Here is a 20,356-nt window from a genome sequence, read left to right as displayed (position 1 = left end):
ATTTCAAAAGCAATTTTTATGGGGGTCACTGTCACAAATAACATTTTAATGGCAAGTTTAGTAACATTTTATGACTTCATATGGTAGTATCATCCAGTTGTTTTATATAAAATGTATGCATGTGATGAATAATTGTATGTTTTATTTTTACAGGAATATTGGAAAACCAAAATGAGGCACAATCAGCTGTGTTGTGAGACACCACCTACCGTCACTGTTTATGTAAAATCAGGGTCAAATAGATCACATCCGCCTAAAAAGGCCACTACCCTGAAGCGTCCTATTATTAAAGATAATTGGCAAGCATCTGATAAAAATACACATAATAACAACAAATCTAAACGCCCCAAAGGACCTTGTCTGGTTATACAGCGTCAGGAAATGACTGCTTTCTTTAAATTATTTGGTAGGTTTAAAATATTGTAATAGCGGTAGTTATAAAGAACTAAAAACCTAGAATGTAAACACCTAATTGTTTTCATACTGATCAAAGAGGATATCATTATTTTTGTATTAAATTTCCCATCTCCAACCAAATTTGTTTTTGTTTTACTTAGTCTTTTTTTGTTTTTAATATTGGGTTTTTGTTTGTTTTGCTTTCTTATGAATTAAAGATTCATATTCATCTAGCTTCTAGACTACTTAAATCCATATGCCAAATGTAAATTCTGGACAATTCAACTTCATAGCCCATGGTATGAGGTTTGTTTGACCTAAAGTAAAATACTACATAAAGACAGGTGAGCTAACTGATCCAGTTTGACTGAGCCTAAGGGGTTTCTCAGGACTTTCTCTGCTAAACCCAAGAAAACTAGGGAGCTTGGTCACACTAGAGAAGTTTCAGGATAACAATCTGGGAATATTGTTAAAAATTATGCTTTATCATGTCCACATAATGAAATTACGTTTGAACTTGTTTCGGTTATGAGACAGTGCTACTTTACTGATACATTTTGTAACACTGGCAAAAAGAAATTTCTTTATAGTACTGAACTCCTAACAAAGAAAGAGAGGAATTTTCTTTTTGAGGTAGAAAAAGGGGTAGGATAGATGAGTTCTGAAAAATAATTGAAGTCATGAATCAAGTCAAGTAGATGCTACAGTCTGGTAGATCTAGGTAACAAGTTTCCTTGTTTCTAGAGGAAGGTCAGGTGCCTTAAAACAAGCTAGTTATGATTCAAAGAAAAGCAAAATGAAAAAATGAGATTGGACAAAAAAAGATGAAAAATATAAGGAATGTAAGTAGAAAAAGATATGAAGATGCTTCCCCATCAGGATTTAGAATGTTAATAAAAGTTCTCCTTTTCATTAAGAGCAGAAGAAAATTACTACCTGCAAACTTTTTTAGTACCCAAAACTCATCATGAGATACAAGGGAAAATACCTGGCTATACCATTTTAGATAACTTAAGAAATATAAACAAAATCACTAGGCCAGGCGAGGTGGCTCATGCCTGTAATCCCAGCACTTTGGGAGGACAAGGCGGGTGGATCACTTGAGACCAAGAGTTTGAGACTAGCCTGGCCAACAATGTGAAACCCCATCAGCCATGGTGGCACACCCCTATAATCCCAGCTACCTGGGAGGGAGGCAAGATAATCACCTGAACCCAGGAGGTTGAGGCTACAGTTGAGCCGAAATCATGCCACTGCACTCCAGCCTGGACAACAGAGCAAGATTCTTTCTCAAAAAGGGAAAAAGAAAAGAAAATGTGTGGTGGCTGATGCCTGTAGCTCTTTGGGAGGCTGAGGCAGGTGGATTGCTTGAGCTTAAGAGTTCGAGATCAGCCTGGGACAAAGTGGCAAAACCCCTTCTTTACAATACAAAAAAAAGTTGTCTGGGCATGGTGGCGTACACCTGTAATCCCAGCTATTTGGAGGGCTGAGGTGGGAGGATCTCTTGAACCCAGGAGGTTGAGGCTACAGGTGAGTCAACATCATGCCACTGCACTCCAGCCTGGTTAACAAAGTGAGGCCCTGTTTAAAAAAGGAAAAAAAATTAACATGGCAGAAATTATTATTCTTGGGAAATCAGTAGTTATTCTTGGAGCTTTCCATGTATTTGACAACACTGATGATAGTTTAGTATACACAAATGAATAGAAGTTATGCCTTTTTTCTTAAAATGAGGGAGAGGAGCCTGGCATGGCAGCATGTTCCTGTAGTTCCAGCTACTCAGGAGTCTGAAGCCAGAGGATCACTTGAGCCCAGGAGTTCAACGCCAGCCTGGGCAACATAGTGAGACCCTGTGTCTAAAAAAAAAAAAGATGGGGAAGGGGGGGATGGAAAAAAAGCAGATTTTTCTAGATTACATTCTGATAACTGTTAATATATTTTGAGATTATATAGTTTAGCCCTTTAAAATTGAAATAAATATTTTACCTACTTTCTAGATGTTACTACTTTAAACAATGTGTTTGTTGGTTATTTTATCCTAATGTTTTTTTTCAAAATGTTAATTATAAATAACTAATGAATTATGAATCATTTTTATATAGACATTTTCATATGTATTTGAGTAACAGAAAGTGGAACAGAAATAAATAGGAGAGAAGAATGCAAAACTAAAAATACTATTGGATATTCAGTAAACCAAACACTTCTACCATTCCCCTTCCAATCGGAGACATATATTAAGGCAAATCAGATGAGATTATGAAGGATAAGACAGTAGTTTTTTGTACAATCCTTGCAATGGTAAATACACCCATTAACTGAAAACCATACCTTAGGCAACCCTAGTTCATTCATTTTTGTTTTATTTCTAAGTACTGTGTATAATCTCTTGACATAAAAATTAATTCTTCAAAAGAAACATTCTGTTTTTAAAAGAGAAGTTATAGCTGTCTTTTGTTGTAGATGACGATTTAATTCAAGATTTCTTGTGGATGGACTGCTGCTGTAAAATTGCAGACAAGGTAAATTTTGTAACAGTATAACCATTAACCAGCATTATAATGTAACTGAACCATTGGGGCTGCTTTTTTTTTTTCCTGTGGTTTGTAACCATTAGAGCTTTAATGAGACCTTATAGGAACTTTCTATCTTATTAGTTATGGTTAAGAAAAGAGCTAGCGGTCAGGCACAGCAGCTCACATTTGTAATCCCAACACTTTGGGAGGCTGAGGTGGGCAGATCACTTGAAGCCAGGAGTTGGAAACCAGCCTGGGCAACATAGTGAGACCCCTATCTCTACAAAAAAATTAAAAATTAACCGTGTGTGGTAGCATGCACCTGTAGTCCCAGCCACCCTGCTGAGGTAGGAAGATTGCTTGAACCCAGGAGTTGGAGGATACGGTGAGCTATGATCGATTGTGCCACTGCATTCCAGCCTGGAAAACTGGAATGCGAGACTCTGTCTCTAAATGAATTAATTAAGTTAAAATTTAAAAAAGAGCTAGCCTGCACTGTTCCTTCAAAGTAGAATCCCTACACATTAATTTCTGTAATTAGCATATAGCATAGATTCAGCCTATACTTGAGGAATTGTTGAATATTATTGATTACATTTAAATGACCTTAAATCTGTATCTGATTGAAAAATAAAACAGGTGTGTTGGCTTACACCTGGATTTTCAACACTTTGGAAGGCCATAACAAGAGGATCACTTAAGCCCAGGAGTTCCTAGGCTTGGTAACATAGGGAGACTTGGGCTCTAGGAAAAAAAAAAAATTAGCTGGGCATGGTAACTCATACCTGTAGTCCCAGCTACTTAGGAGGCTAAGGCAGGAGGATTGCTTGAGCCAGGGAAGTCAAGGCTGCAGTGAGCTGTGATTCCACCACTGCACTCCAACCTGGGTAACAGAGCAAGACCCTGTCTCAGAAACAAACAAATAAAAACCACAAACAAAAAATCACTATAGACAATACATTTTAATCAGTTATTACCTTTTATCAGGCTCTGGAGAAAAAATAGTCTTGAGATTTACTTTACTAAGGCAGTCTGCATTTTAATATTTTGTAAGTAACTCAGAGAAAACAAATCTAAGTAATTTTGTAGGGTAAAATTAGTTTAACATGTTCTTTAGGAATCAGTGTTTTATAAAAGAATGTCTAACTTACACACTGGGAGCAGCAATGTTTCTATGTTCTTTAGATTTTGTTGAATGGTTAAAATTTCAGCTTTGTGGCTTACACCCGTGATCCCAGTGCTTTGGGAGACTGAAGTGGGTGGATCACCTGAGGTCAGGAGTTCAGTACCAGCCTGGCCAATATGGAGAAACCCTGTGTCTACTAAAAAATACAAAAATTAGCTGGACTGTGGTGGCCTGCCCCCATAGTCCCAGCTACTCGGGAGGCTGAGACAAGAGAATTGCTTGATCCCAGGAGGCAGAGGTTGCAGTGAGCCAAGACTGTGCCACCGGACTCCAGCCAAGGTGACAGAGCAAGACTCTGTCTCAAAAATAAATAAATAAGTAATGAAATAAAATTTCAGCTTTGTATTTTTCAATTTTTTTCTTTTAGAGAAAACTTCCTCATGCTATCTAGTCAAAGAATTTTCAGCTTTGTAAGTGCCTTTGTATACCAGGCAGTCATATTTGAAAATTAAGTGTGACTTTACATCACTGCTAGCCAACAGTAAAGGGAATGAATGGAAGGTTAGCTTATGATTATACTCACAAAGTTAGCACTGGGGTGAACATTTTTATTTAAGCTTAAGATGACAGGGATACACTAGAAGAAGGTTTATACCATTTTCTAAATTTCATTTTGGGAAATTTAAAACATACACAATTTAAAGTAAATAGAATAGAGCAAAGAGCCTCCATGTGCCTCTCATGTAGCTACAATAGATCATCAACTGTGACCATTCTTGTTTTTTCTAATGCCTCTCACCAAAAAAACTGGATTGTTTTGAGGATGATCCCAGACTTTCTGACATTTTATCCATAAACATTTCATAATGTATCACTAAAAGTTAAGGGATATTTTAAAACAATTACAATGTCATGACACTTTAAAAAATTAACAGTAATGCTGTAATATCAAATATCCAATTCATGTGGAGTTATGGTTTTAAACTTTATGATTTTTTTTTTTTTTTTTTTGAGACGGAGTTTCGCTCTTGTTCCCCAGGCTGGAGTGCAATGGCGCGATCTCGGCTTACCGCAACCTCCACCTCCTGGGTTCAGGCAATTCTCCTGCCTCAGCCTCCTGACTAGCTGGGATTACAGGCATGAGCCACCATGCCCAGCTATTTTTTTTTTTTTTTTTTGTATTTTTAGTAGAGACGGGGTTTCACCATGTTGACCAGGATGGTCTCGATCTTTTGACCTCGTGATCCACCCGCCTCGGCCTCCCAAAGTGCTGGGATTACAGGCGTGAGCCACGGCGCCCGGCTAAATTTTGTGATTTTAAGGTGCATTAAAGTTGCTGCGCAGAAGGGGGCAGTGTTTGAAAAGTAACTAACCAAGGGTACTGTATCTTAACACTATTCCAAGAATCCTTTACTGAAGTTACTGTGAAAACTTGGTATCACCTTTGTGGCAAATCCTGTTACAATAGGATGAATAAATGTCTTATGAGAGATAATCTGATACATTATTATAACTTGTTTTTAATTTGGACAAAACCTGGCATATATCCTAACTATCAGGCTAGAGATGTATCTCTCTTAATAATACATTTAAAACTCAGTCTTGCCCATGAAAATAGAGCCTTGTTATTCTAATTTCTGAAGTCATTTGGAAGCCATTTTTAAAAGTCATTTTAAAAAATGAGTATGGATGTCTGCAACTAACTCAAAGAGCTTAGAAAAAATTATATATACACATACATATACACAAATAGTAGAGGTATTAAACATGGCAAATTTGGTGGATCTAAGAGGATTCATGGCTATTCATTTTGCTGTTCAATTTCTCTATAGGTTTAAAGTTTAAATTAAGTAAAAGTGGGATTTTAGCTCAAAAAACTATTGGCTATAATAAAACCCATTCTAGTTAATAATGATATAAAAAATAGTCAAGAACTACTTTTCACTGTTCACATGGTGGATTACAGGAAGTCAAAATGTAAGTACACAATTATAAGTAACACTTTATTGTTTTAGCATATTCATCAGAAAATTTTAAGTTAACTATTTTAAAGAAGTTTTATTTATGAAAGCAAAATATTAATTTTTAACCTTTTTCTTTATAGTATCTTTTGGCTATGACCTTTGTTTATTTCAAGAGGGCTAAATTTACTATAAGTGAGCATACCAGGATAAATTTCTTTATTGCTCTGTAAGTATACTTTATACTAAGTGACTTTTTGTGTTATTTATTATAAATATGACACCTTATTTAAAACAGAGGCTGTCTAAAACCTTATGTATATCTTGGAATAGTCTTGTATAAATGCTATACATTCTTTACTTTATTAGGATAGTTTTATGCTTTTTTTCACTTACCTTATCATGCTATATGCCTAAGATTTCTTGTTTAGTATTCCACTTCAGTCTATATTGGATGTTTTACATTTTCCAGAATGCTTCCATATAAATTATCCCAAATTCTCCTCTTTGTGACTTAGATATTTTTTAAAAACCAGAATATTCTCTGAAATTTTCAATTAATATATAGTAAAAATCACTGTCATTCCCCTTTTACATTGAACAATGTGTGGAAAATGCTCTAAACATAGTCTTTGTGGATCTATATCTACAACATAGGCATTGTCCATATTTGATACCTTTAGTATTCACTAGCTTCTTTACTAAACACACTGAGCTGTGACAAAGGAATACGGTTTGTTTTCCATTTCTTCCATTGACTTTATATTAGTTTATATTATCATTGTAATCTGTGAAATGGTTTTCCAATCTATAGATCAGAATTCATTTAGAATCGGTATAATTTAAGAATATATTTCTGGCCAGGTGTGGTGGCTTACACCTGTAATCCCAGCATTTGGGAGTCTAAGGTGGGTGGATCATCTGAGGTCGGGAGTTCGATACCAGCCTGGCCAACATGGTGAAAGCTCGTCTCTACTAGAAATATAAAAATTAGCCGGGCATGGTGGTGGGCACCTATAATCCCAGCTACTCAGGAGGCTGAGGCAGGAGAATTGTTTGAACCTAGGAGGTGGAGTTTGCAGTGAGCCAGAATCACACCACTGCTCTCCAGCCTGGGAGGCGGAGTGAGACTGCATTTCAGAAAAAAATGTATGTGTGTATATATATATATATGTATACACACACATACATATATACATGTATATATATTTGGATATAATACTGCAGTTGGGAATGTGTGAATATATATATTTATTTATTTTATTTTATTTTTTTTGAGATGGAGTCTCACTGTGTCACCCAGGCTGGAGTGCAATAGTGCAACCTTGGCTCACTGCAACCTCCGCCTGCTGGGTTCAAGTGATTCTCCTGCCTCAGCCTCCCAATTAGCTGGGATTACAGGAGCCTGCTACCACACCAAACTAATTTTTTGAATTTTTAGTAGAGACTGGGTTTCACCATGTTGGCCAGGATGATCTCAGACTCCTGACCTCAAGTGATCCACTCACCTCAGCCTCCCAAAGTGCTAGGATTACAGGCGTAAGCCACCATACCCAGCCACATGAATATAATTTTAAGTGTTTAACTAGAGAACACATATAAAACATATTTAAGTTGAATACCACAATAGCTGTCAGCACTGAAGAATAAGTTTTTACTCAAAGTGTATTTAATTCAGAATCAAAGACTTATTAAAGAAATAGGACTAACCTGGGTACAGTGTCTCATGCCTGTAATCCCAGGACTTTGGGAGGCTGGGGCAGATGGACTGCTTCAAGCCAGAAGTCCAAGACCAGCCTGGACAACATAGCAAGTCTCTACAAAAATAAAATAGCCAGGCATGGTGGCATGTGCCTGTAGTGCCAGCTACTTGGGAGGCTGAGATGAAGAGGATCACTTGAGCCCAGGAGTTCAAGGCTGCAATGAGCTTTGATCACTACTGTATTCAAGCCTGAACAACAGAGCAAAGCACTGTCAGAAAAAAAAGAAAGAAAAAAAATAGGACTAGGAAAAACTGATTTCTACATGTATTTGGGAGATATGTTTTCCAGTACGTAGGGAAAAATGAACTGAAAACTGGGGATGATTGCTATATTGGAAAAATAGAATAGTATTAGCTAATACTATTATGTGCAAGGCACCACAAAAAATTTAATATAATAACTCATTTAATCTTCCCTATGAAATTTTGTATTAACTCTGTTTTACAGATGAGGAAACTGAGACTTAGGAAGATTAAGTACTTTGTTTTATTTTGTTTTGAGATGGAGTCTTGCTCTGTCAGTCAGGCTGGAGTGCAATGGCTTGGTCTCAGCTCACTGCAACCTCCGCCTCCTGGGTTCAAGTGATTTTCCTGCCTCAGCCTCCCAAGTAACTGGGATTACAGGTGCCCACCACCATGCCTGGCTAATTTTTGTATTTTCAGTAGAGACGGGGTTTCACCATGTTGGCCAGGCTGATCTCGAACTCCTGACCTTGTGATCCACCCACCTAGGCCTTCCAAAGTGCTGGGATTACAGGCATGAGCCACCGTGCCCAGCTGAAGATTAAGTACTTTCTAAGAGCAAACAAGTTAGTAAGCAGCAAAGCAGGAGCACAAACTCAGGAGTGGTTTATCAATGACCAAATTCAGCCATCAACCACTAAGTTAAATTTCTGTTTAGATATTTCAGTATTGTATGTTGATGCAATATTTATTTTGTAGTTTTTTCACCTGAGAATTAAAAACAAACCAAAAGAAGCTTTAGTTTAAATCTTACTAGATGCCTAAAAATGAATTTTTGTTTTGTAAAGTTATTATCAGTAGAGCACTAGTCAGTTTATGCAATACAATTATCTGTCAGATTTTATTGCATGTTGTATTATAAAGCTCCATATTAAAAATAACATGTATTATAATTTCCATTTTAAGTCTTATCGTACTTTTTGTATGGACTCAATAGTTCTCCTCATTAAATATTTCAGCCATAGTTCTAAAGCTCAAGTTCTTTTTCCTTTCGACATAGTTTCTTATAATGTTTCCTTTCTGTATATTCTTTTTTTTTTTTTTTCCCCAAAACAGTCTTGCTCTGTCTCCCAGGCTGGAGTGCAGTGGCTCAATCTTGGCTCACTACAACGTCCGTGCACATTCAAGTGATTCTCCTGCCTCAGCCTCCCAAGTAGCTGAGATTACAGGCACATGGCACCATGCCCAGCTATTTTTTTTTTTTAATTTTTATTAGAGATGGGGTTTCACCATGTTAGGCAGGATGGTTTTGATCTCCTGACCTCATGATCCGCCCACCTTGGCCTCCCAGATAGCTGGGATTACAGGCATGCACCACCATGCCTGGCTAATTTTGTACTTTTAGTAGAGATGGGGTTTCATTATATTGGCCAGGCTGGCCTTGAACTTGCGACCTCAGGTGATCCACCCACCTCAGCCTCCCAAAGTGCTGGGATTACAGGTGTGAGCCACCGTGCCTGACCTGAAGATTGATGCCTTTCAACAGACAACTCAGAAAATTCTATCCACTGTCTTCAAATATTCCCCTTCCTCTGCTATCTCCTTTTGAAACCGGTTATTGTTACACCTCACTCAGTCTTCCACATCACTTACCTTTGATCTTTTCTTTCTCTTTCTTTTTCTTTCTCTCTCTCTTTTTCTTCTCTCCCTCCTCTCCCTTCCTCCCTCACCTCACTTCTTTCTTCTTTCTTTCTCTTTCTTCTTTCTTTCTTTCTTTCTCTTCTCTCTTCCTCCCTCCCTCCCTTCTTTCTTCTTTCACTTTCTTTCTTTCATTGTCTCTCTCTCTCTCTTTCCTTCTTTGAGTTTCACTCTAGGCTGGAGTGCTTCTTTCTTTTTCCCACCCTCCCTCCTCCCCTTCTCCTTCCTTCCTTACATCTTCCTTCCTTTCCATCTTTCCTTCCTTCCTCAGAGTCTCACTCTAGGCTGTAGTGCAGTGGTGTGATCTCAACTCACTGCAATCTCAACCTCCCAGGAACAAGCAATCCTCCCACCTCAACCTCTCAAATAGCTGGGGCCACAGGCATGCACCACCACACCCAGCTAATTTTGTATTTTTTTGTAGAGACAGAATTTCTCCATGTTGCCCAGGCTGGGTCTCAAACTCCTGAACTCAACCAATCCACCTGCCTTGACCTCCTAAAGTGCTGGGATTACAGGCATGAGCTACCACTGCACCCATCCCCATCTTTGCTATTTTCTATCTATGTTTCTTTGGGCTGCATTTTGGATCATTTATTTAGATTTATCTTTCAGTTCACTAATTTTATCTTCATCTTATGTCTAATATGCTAATTTCATTATATAATTTTCCATTTATAAAAGTTCTATTTTCTTATTTTTCAAATATACTTATTCATTTATCATAGTATCAAGGTACTTTTAACTTTTTTTACATATACTGGAGATAATTATTCTTATATTTTTGTGTCTATTCCAGTATCTGTTTCTGCTCTTGGTATCTTGTTCCCTTATGTGTTTTATAATATTTTTATGGTAAGTTGACCATTTTTCTTGAACGTCATCTGTGGGATTTGTATTATTTCCAATGAGAACTCTAATCCATCCTTATTTTTTCTCTTACTACTTTTAAGATTTACTCTTTATCACTGGTTTCGAGCAATTTGATTATGCTGTTTATTGGTTTAATTCTCCATGTTTCATGTGCTCTGAAGTTCATTAAACTGCTTTGTAGGTTTATAGTTTTTATTAAATTTCAAAAACTTTCAGCTGTTATTCCTTCAAATGTCTTCTGTCTACCTGATTTTCTGTCTGACCTTTTCAGATTACAGGGCATTGAAAGAGTCCTGCATTGTTATTGATACTGGCCGTCAGCATCTCCAGTTCCACCTATTTACTGAAGTCCCACATCAAACTGATGCTGTTTATTTTTTCTTAATTTAATTTATTATTTTTTTCTTTCTTTATTTTTTGTTTTTTTTTTTTTTTTTTTTTTTTTTTGAGACAGAGTCTCCCGCTGTCGCCCAGGCTGGAGTGCAGTGGCACAATCTCAGTGGTTCACTGTAACCTCTGCCTCCAAGTTCAAGCGATTCTCCTGCCTCAGCCTCCCAAGTAGCTGGGATTACAGGCATGGCCCATCATGCCTAGCTAATTTTTGTATTTTTAGTAGACATGGGGTTTCACCTTGTTGGCCAGGCAGGTCTTGAACTCCTGGTCTCAAGCAGTCCGCCCACCTTGGCCTCCCAGAGTTCTGAGATTATAGGTGTGAGCCACAGCACCTCGCACTGATGCTCTGTTTATTATTTTCGTTTCTCTTTATTCTGTGTATTTCATCTTGAATAGTTTCTATTATGTCTTCAATTCACAGATGTTTTCTTTGTGGTATTTAATCTGCCATTAATCCGAATCAGTGTATTTTTCATTGTACACATTGTTGTTTTCATCTCTAGAAGTATATTTTCAATGTCTACTTAACTTTTTGAACATACAGAATAGTTATAACTGTTACAATGTCCTTATCTTTTATGTCAACCATGGGTATCAGTGTTGGGTTGATTTTGATTTCTTTTTTCTTTTCTTTTCTTTTCTTTTTTTTTTTGAGACAGTCTTGCTCTGTTGCCCAGGCTGGAGTGCAATGGTACAGGTCTCAGCTCAGTGCAACCTCCACTTCTCGGGTTCAAGCGATTCTCCCACCTCAGCATCCTGAGTAGCTGGGACTACAGGTGTGTGCTACCATACCTGGCTATATTTTTTGTATTTTTAGTAGAGATGGGGTTTTACTATCTTGGCCAGGCTGATCTTGAACTCCTGGCCTCGTGAGCCACCCGCCTCGCCTCCCAAAGTGCTGGGATTACAGGCAAGAGCCACTGTGCCCGGCTGATTTTGATTTGTTATTCGCCTCATGATGAGTCATGTTTTCCTGCTTCTGTGCATGGCTGGTCCCCCTGAAGTATTTAGCAGAATACTGAGTTTCATATGTGTATAAGAAAATTACCTGAATCTGGGGAAAGATGTTAAGAAAAGATTAGGAGGAAAGGTGCCTAGCATTCACATAGGGCTGCAAATAGTACCTGTTCCCACCAGCCAGACTGAAAGATTTATAATTCATGGGGAATTGAAAAGATCTTGCCTCAGTAGTGAGGAATAACTAGCCCCAGACTGAACACTGCTCTAGATCCACCTAAAAAAATCATAAAAGCAACATCAGAAAGGATCAGATTATTTCAAAGTAACTTTAACTGCATCCCAGAACAAAGTTCAAGATTTATAGGAATAAGAAATACCTAGAACCCAACAAGGTAAAATTAACTGTATTCTATTTTTGAACTGCATTGCCTTAAGTGAGGTTGAACACCTTTCATGTGTTTATAAGTCACTTTTATGTCTTTTTGTTAGTATAAACAACCTATTTCTGTCCTTTACCCATTTCTTTTTTGGGTTGTGATCTTCTTTGTTAGGTATCTGGCTAATACAGTTGAAGAAGATGAAGAAGAAACCAAGTATGAAATTTTTCCATGGGCTTTAGGGAAAAACTGGAGAAAATTGTTCCCTAATTTCTTAAAGTTAAGGGACCAGCTCTGGGATAGAATTGACTATAGGGCTATTGTAAGCAGACGATGCTGTGAGGAGGTAAGAATTTTAAAATGCTTTATATATGTAATCTTTGTTTTCTGTTTATCTAATTATACTTGTTTTTTAATGTGCTTCTAATGTTTTGGTATTCTGGGGTTTTTTTTTGTTGTTGTTCTTGTTTTTGTATATGTAGAGTAGACCATTGATCATTACCATGAATACAACTTGTGTATTACAATGTTGCTGTCTTATTATCACCATAATTAAAAACTGTTGGCTGGGCTCAGTGGCTCACGCCTGTAATTCCAGCACTTTGGGAAGCTGAGGCAGGTGGATCTCCTGAGGTCAGGCAGGAGTTCAAAATCAGCCTGGCCAACATGGTAAAATCTCATCTCTACTAAAAATACAAAAATTAGCCAACCATGGTGGCAGGTGCATGTAATCCCAGCTACCTGGGAGGCTGAGGCAGGAGAATCACTTGAACCCAGGAGGCAGAGGTTGCAGTAAGCTGAGATGGTGTCACTGCACTCTAGCCTGGGTGACAGAGTGAGACTTCATTTCAAAAACAAACAAAAAATTGTCATTTCTATTTTTCAGAGCAGCCTATTTCTATAGTAAGTACTTTTAATGTATTTCTTCTGTCTATATCATCAATATATCAACAAAGGGTGATATGAACAGATCAAAATGTCTTATTTAGGATTACAATAATACTGGAGTTGAATAATAATTTCTGTTCAATAAAGTTAGTGAAATTTCAGGTTCCCAAAATTGAAACACATATATTAAATGGTATACAATTTAAATATTCTTTAAAATAATAACTCTTTTCACATAGAATAAATTATTTTCTTGATGCCAAATCTTATCAGGACAAGGCCAGGAGCAGTGGCTCAGGCCTGCAATCCCAGCCCTTTGGGAGGCCAAGGCAGGTTAATCACAAGGTCAGGAGTTTGAGACCAGCCTGGCCAACATGGCGAAACCCTTGTCTCAAAAAAAAAGAAATCTTATTAGGACAAATCAGCAGGACACTAAAAATTTAACAGTTATTTTATCAAATGTTCTGGCTTTTAATAAAGTCAGTATTTCAAACTACAGAAAAATTCTAGAGTAGAAAATTAAATGGAAAGTAGTGGCCACTGTAAGCTCTAGTATTAGTTCAGAAAAATTTGATAAATGTGGGCTACTTGATGCACTTTGCAAATAGTTTTGATAGAATTAACTTATTCTTTTATTTTGAGACGGAGTTTTGCTCTTGTTACCCAGGCTGGAGTGCAATGGCGCGATCTCGGCTCACCGCAACCTCGCCTCCTGGGTTCAGGCAATTCTCCTGCCTCAGCCTCCTGACTAGCTGGGATTACAGGCACGCGCCACCATGCCCAGCTAATTTTTTGTATTTTTAGTAGAGACAGGGTTTCACCATGTTGACCAGGATGGTCTCGATCTCTTGACCTCGTGATCCACCAGCCTCGGCCTCCCAAAGTGCTGGGATTACAGGCATGAGCCACCGCGCCCGGCCACTTATTCATTTATATATTGATTTAGTGAGTACTTAGTAAATATCTACTAGAAACTATATTATTTCTTTTAATTTAAAAAGGGCAGCTGGGCATAGTAGCTCACACATGTAATCCCAGCACTTTTGGAGACTAAGGTGTCTGGATCGCTTGAGTCCAGGAGTTCAAGACCACCCTGGGTAACATGGTGAAACCCTGTCTCTACAAAAAATACAAAAAATTAGGTAGGGGTGGTGGTTCACACATATAGTTCCAGCTACTTGGGAGGCTGTGGTGGGAGAATCACCTGAGTCCAGGAAGTTCAGGCTGCAGTGAGCTGTGATCATGCCACTGTACTCCAGCCTCAGCAATGGAGCAAGACCCTGTCCCAAAAAATAAAAATAAAAAAAGGCTTGAAGCAAAAATAGAAATATTACATGTATTAATTCCAGGCAGTAGGAATATAGATATTTGTTATATTATTCCTAATGCTTTTTCATAATTTTAAAATTTATCAACATTTTTTCACACCGCCACCACCCAAATTTATCAACATTTTAAAAAAGATTAATGGAACTTATTTTTCCTCTTCAAAAAGGTCACCTTATTTAAATGAATTTAGTCCCTTTATCCTTATCACAATACTTTGTTTTCCTTCTATATCACTAAACAAAATTTGTAATTATTTATTTGCCTGTCTATTGTCTAAACAATAAACTGCAAATGTAATGAAGTGAAACATCTAGTACACTTCTAATATCTCCCATCTCTGTCTTCACACTTAAATTACAACAATCATGCATTATTCTCTTTTACTGAGAAAACAGAAGCAGTAGAACAGACTGTCAGTATGCTCACATTTTATCGTTTATCCTACCTACATGCGTACCCATATATTCTGCCTTCCTTGTGTTACTGTGAAAGAATGATCTTCGTTCCTGTCCAAGTCTACTTGTGCACTAGATCTCATCTTTTCTTACCTTCTCAAGGACATCACATTCCAGTAATTGTCCCCTTTCCAGCATTTTACACTTTTTATTTTATTGGGTCACTGCCATCAGAATACACAATTGCTCTAAGATGTCCATCAATAAAAACAACAAAAACTTTATCCCCCAGCTACCACTACATTTCTCTGCTTTGCTTCCCTTGTAACTAAACTCTTGGAAGAATTGCTTGTATTCTGTCTCTACTTCTGTTCTTTCCATTCTCTTTGAACCTGTTATATAAAGTCTTTTTCCCATCATTCTGTAGAAACTCGTCAGGGCACCAAATATCTCTATATGGCAAAATCCAAAGGTTAATTATTAGTCCTCAATCTACTCAACTTAACAGCATTTGACATTATCCCTCATTTCTTCCTGAGACACTGTCTCCACTTGGTTTTGAGGATACCAGCGTTTTTTAAAGTCACTTTTGCCAGTTCCTTTTCACCTCACCAACTTCATTAGAGTGCCCTTAGGCTCAGACTTAGTATCTCTTCTCCTTTCTATTGGTTTTAACTTATTAGGTGACCTCATTCACTCTCAAGGCTTTAACATTAACAACTCATACTTTCTCCCAATTCCAGATCTGCATACTAAATGGCCTGATATTTTTTGTCTAATTGATATCTCAAACTTAACATGCCTAAAATTAAAATTCTGACTCCTTGACACAGACCTCCACATCTGCTCCTTCTGCAGTCTTCCACATATTCATAAATGGCAACTCTATCCTTTTAGTTGCTCAGGCCCAAAAAGATACTATTTCCATTGACTTCTTTTTATTATATTCGTACCTTGAAAAATTATCCAGCATTCTACCATTTCTTACCACCTTCACCACTAGACTACTGTACTGTTGTCACCTCTTGCCTCAATTATTGTCATAAATTTCCAAACAGTCTCTCCTACCTCCCACCTTTTTTTTTTTTTTTTTTTTTAATGCAGGGTCTGGCTGGGCGCGATGGCTCACGCCTGTAATAACAGCCCTTTGGGAGGCCGAAGTAGGTGGATCATGAGGTCAGGAGTTCGAGTCTAGCCTAACCAACATGGTGAAACCCCACCTCTACTAAAAATATAAAAATTAGCTACATGTGGTGGTGTGCACCTGTAATCCCAGCTACTCAGGAGGCTGAGACAGGAGAATTGCTTGAACTCGGGAGGCAGAGGTTGCAGTGAGTTGAGATGGCGCCACTGTACTCCAGCCTGGGCAACAGAGCAAGACTCTTAAAAAAAAAAAAAAAGACAGGGTCTTACTTTGTTACCCAGGCTAGAGTGCAGTGGTGTGCTCATGGCACACTGCAGCCTCAACCTCCTAGGCTCAAGTGATCCTCCTGTCTTAGCCTCCCAGGTAGCTGGGACTACAGGCATGTGCCACCATGCCTGGCTAATTTAATTTTGTAGAGATGGGCTCTCACTATGTTGCCCAGGCTGGTCTTGAACTCCTGTGCTCAAGCAATCCTCCCAACTTGGCCTCCCAAAGTGCTGGGATAGCAGGTGTGAGCCACCATATGCAGCTATAATCTATTTTTCACACAGCAGCCAGAGTAATTTTTTTTTTTAGGTAAGTCAAATCATGACTCCTCTACTCAAAAGGCTCCAGTGGCTTCCAGCCTTGCCTATGGTAAAAAAAAAAGTCCTAGTCATGGTCCTACATGGCCTAGCAGCCCTCCTCCCTTATCTCTTTGATCTCATCTCTTTGCTCTTCCACTTAAGCTACACTGGTCTCCTTACCTCAAAGATACCAGTTACACTCCTATCTTATGGTCTTTGCACTTACTATTCCCATAACCTGGAATGTTGTTTCCTAGATATCAGTATGTTTCACTTCCTAATTACATTCAGGACTCTGCTTAAATGTCACCTCAGAGAGACCTTTCCTTATCACCTTATATAGAGTAGTATCTTTCTCCATGGAACAGAAGTGTCCAGAAACAAACCCTCAATTATATTCAATTGAATTTTGACAAGGGTACCAAGAAAATTCGATGGGGAAAGTGTAGTCTTTTCAGCAAATGGTGCTGGGAAAATTGGATGATCTACATGCAAAAGAATGAAGCTGAACCTCTGGTTTATACCATATATAAAAATTAACTCAAAATGGATCAAAGACCTAAATGTAAAACTTAAAACTATAAAACTCTTAGAAGAGGCCAGGCATGGTGGCTCATGCCTGTAATCCCAGCACTTTGGGAGGCTGAGGCAGGCGGATCGCAAGGTCAAGAGATCAAGACCATCCTGGCCAACATGGTGAAACCCCGTCTCTTCTAAAAATACAAAAATTAGCTGGGTGTGGTGGTACGTACCTGTACTCCCAGTTACTCGGGATGCTGAGGCAGGTTCAATTGCTTGAACCCGGGAGGGGGAGGTTGCAGTGAGCCAAGATCCCACCACTGCACTCCAGCCTGGTGGCTGGCAACAGAACGAGACTGTCTCAAAAAAACAAACAAAAAAACTCTTAGAAAAAAACATAGGAGTAAGTCTTTGTGACCTTGAATTAGGTTTCTTAGATATGATACCAAAAGTAACAAGTAACAAAAGAAAATATAAAGTGGCCATCATCAAAATTAAAACCTTTTGTCCTTCAAAGGATACCAAGTGAAGAGATGACCCACAAAATGAAAAAAAATTTTTTGCAAGTCATCTATTGATAAGAGTCTTATATCTAGAAATATAAAGAGCTTCACCACTTAATAGTAAAAAGGCAATCAATAAATGAGCAAAGAATCTGAATAGACATTTGTCCAAAGAAGGTATACAAATTGCTAATACACACACACACACAAAGATGTTCAACATCATTAGCCGTTTCAGAGATTACAAATCAAAAGCATGATGAGCTATTACTTCACACCTGCTGTGATGGCTATAAACAAAATAAAAGTATTGGAGAGGATGTGGAGGTATTGGAACCCTCATACATCTCTCATGAAAATGCAAAATGGTGAAGTTTCTTTTCATAACAGTCTAGAGTTCCTCATAAGGCTAAATATAGAGTTACTCTATCACCTAGCAAGTCTACTCCTAGCTATATGCCAAAAGAAAAAAATAAAACCATGTCCACACAAAAACTTTAACATGAACGTTCATAGCATTATTCATAATAGACAAAGTAGAAACAACCTAAATGTCCATCGACTGATAGAATGGATAAATAAAATAAGGTCTATCCCTACAATGAAATATTACTTGACAATTAAAAGGAATGAAGTACCTGGTACAAGCTACAATACAGATAACCTTGACAATGTTATGCTACATAAAAGAAGCCTGTCACAAAGGATGACATATTGTATGATTCTATTTATATGAAATGTCCAGAATAGACAAATTCAGAGACAGAAATAGATTAGTAGTTACTATGGGTTGAGGGAAGGGAGAAAGTGGAGTGTGATTGCTTTATTTATACAGTGATGAAAATGTTTCAAAATTAACTGTGGTAATGGTTGCTTAACTCTGAATCTACTGAATATCATTGAATTGTACATTTCAGTTGGATGAATTGTAAGGTATTTTAATTAAATTTCAAAGCTGTTAAAATTTAAAGTAGTTCCTCCCACTATTACTCTGTATTCCCTTTCTCACTTCCAATTTTCCTCAAATCACTCAACCATCATATAACAAACTCCTTTTTATTTATTTATCTGGCTAAAATAAATTTCCTCCCACTAAAATACAGATTCCAAGAGAGCAGGGTCTTTGTTTTGCTTTTTTTTTTTTTCTTTTCCCTGAGACAGGGTCTCAGTCTGTTACCCAGGCTGCAATATGTAATCATAGCTCACGGCAACCTTGAACTCCTGCGCTCAAAGAGTCCTCCCACCTTGGCCTCGAAAAGTTCTGGGATTATAGACATGATGAGTCACAGTGCCTGACCTTTTTTTTTTTTTTTTTTCTGAGATGGAGTTTTATTCTGTCACTTAGGCTGGAGTGCAGTGGCACCATCTCGGCTCACTGCCACCTCCACCTCCCAGGTTCAAGTGATTCTTCTGCTTCACCCTCCTGAGTAGCTGGGATTATAGCTGGGATTACAGGCATGCACCACCACGCCTGGCTATTTTGTAGAGATAGGGTTTTCACCATGGTGGTCTGGCTGGTCTCAAACTCCTGATTTCAAGTGATCTTCCTGCCTCACCCACCCAAAGTACTGGGATTACAGGAGTGAGTCACTGCCCCCAGGCTTATTTTGTTCTTATTCTATCTCCAGTGCCTAGAACAGTACCTGGCACATAGTAGGTAGTCAATAAATATTTGTTGACTGATAAAATGAATGGAACTTCCAATTCTTTTCATACCTTCTTATCCATGAAATAGAGAAACAGTAAACTATGAAATAATTCTTCACTGAGCTCACTTTGCACTGCCCCTTACTCCAGTGGCAGATAGAGAAGCTGTTCTTTTGGCTGTTCCAACCACCTATGTTTGAATCATGTTGGCATATAGAAAAGGTATTTGCCTAGTAGATTTCATACTGTTAAGTGTTCACTGGACAACTACTTTATAAATAACATACCAAGTTCAGTGCCCTGGGAGTGTATTGCAAAGAAGCATTATATCACCCCATTCCCATTCCTGAAGTAGTAAGACAGACTTCTGAAAATTTAAGCGTTTAAATTTGTTACTGAAAGCCTGACATACTGCCAAACAAAACATTTCTTTAGTCCTATATCCTAAAATAAGTTAGGATAGTAGCTACAAACTAGCTTACACTAATAATACTATACATTTGCATAGTGCTATATAAATTACGAATGTTTTCCTAGAAATTATCACCCAAATAGCTGTGAGGGTGGTGGCATTCTCATTTTACAGTTGATGAAACTGAGGACCAAGGAGGTTGGGATTTACTCAAAATCATAGAAATGGCAGAGCCAGAACATCTAATGACTTCCTAGTGTTCTTTTTTCTGTGACATCTAGCCTCTCATTGATTAGTTTAGAAAAATGCATTTATATCTTGTCTTGGGAATTAAAAAATAGCTTCAGTATTCTCTTCATTTCACAGATGCAAAAACTGTGGCTTAGTAGGATTGTGATTTGTCCAAGGCCATGAAGTTAATAAGTAGCAGACCCAACATACTTAAACTCAGTACTCTTTGCATTATATGGTACTGACATAAGAAAGAACATGTGCTCTTTTCAAATATTGAAAAGAGGGAGGCCAAGGTGGGCAGATCATGAGGTCAGGAGTTCAAGGCCAGCCATAATGAAACTTTAAAAAATAATAATAATAAATTAATTAAAATGATGAAAGAATAAGATAAAGTAAAAAGGGGGATATTTCTAGTAGATCAACTGCTACTAGTGTTTCAGAGAAGTCCCTTTCATAGAATCACAGCATTGGGGG

At 37.9% G+C, this 20,356-nt stretch overlaps 1 protein-coding gene across 21 annotated transcripts in view; it reads left to right on the top strand.

Annotated features, from left to right (window-relative positions):
• SPDYA (speedy/RINGO cell cycle regulator family member A) overlaps positions 1 to 20,356 on the top strand; it is a 37,324-nt gene that overhangs the window by 6,819 nt on the left and 10,149 nt on the right. For 11 of the 21 annotated variants that reach the window (XM_054245094.2, XM_054245101.2, XM_054245102.2 and 8 more), the window contains exons 2-6: positions 154 to 406; positions 2,860 to 2,918; positions 6,143 to 6,228; positions 11,568 to 11,684; positions 12,420 to 12,591. In XM_054245094.2, coding sequence (XP_054101069.1) covers positions 154 to 406; positions 2,860 to 2,918; positions 6,143 to 6,228; positions 11,568 to 11,684; positions 12,420 to 12,591 — 687 coding nt within the window. The remainder of the gene's footprint in view (positions 1 to 153; positions 407 to 2,859; positions 2,919 to 6,142; positions 6,229 to 11,567; positions 11,685 to 12,419; positions 12,592 to 20,356) is intronic. The other 10 variants (XM_054245106.2, XM_035272932.2, XM_054245105.2 and 7 more) reach the window with 1 other exon arrangement.

Source organism: Callithrix jacchus, chromosome 14 (genome assembly GCF_049354715.1).
Source record: "Callithrix jacchus isolate 240 chromosome 14, calJac240_pri, whole genome shotgun sequence".
Taxonomy (NCBI): Eukaryota; Metazoa; Chordata; class Mammalia; order Primates; family Cebidae; genus Callithrix; species Callithrix jacchus.
This window is presented reverse-complemented; position numbering and strand designations above follow the sequence as displayed.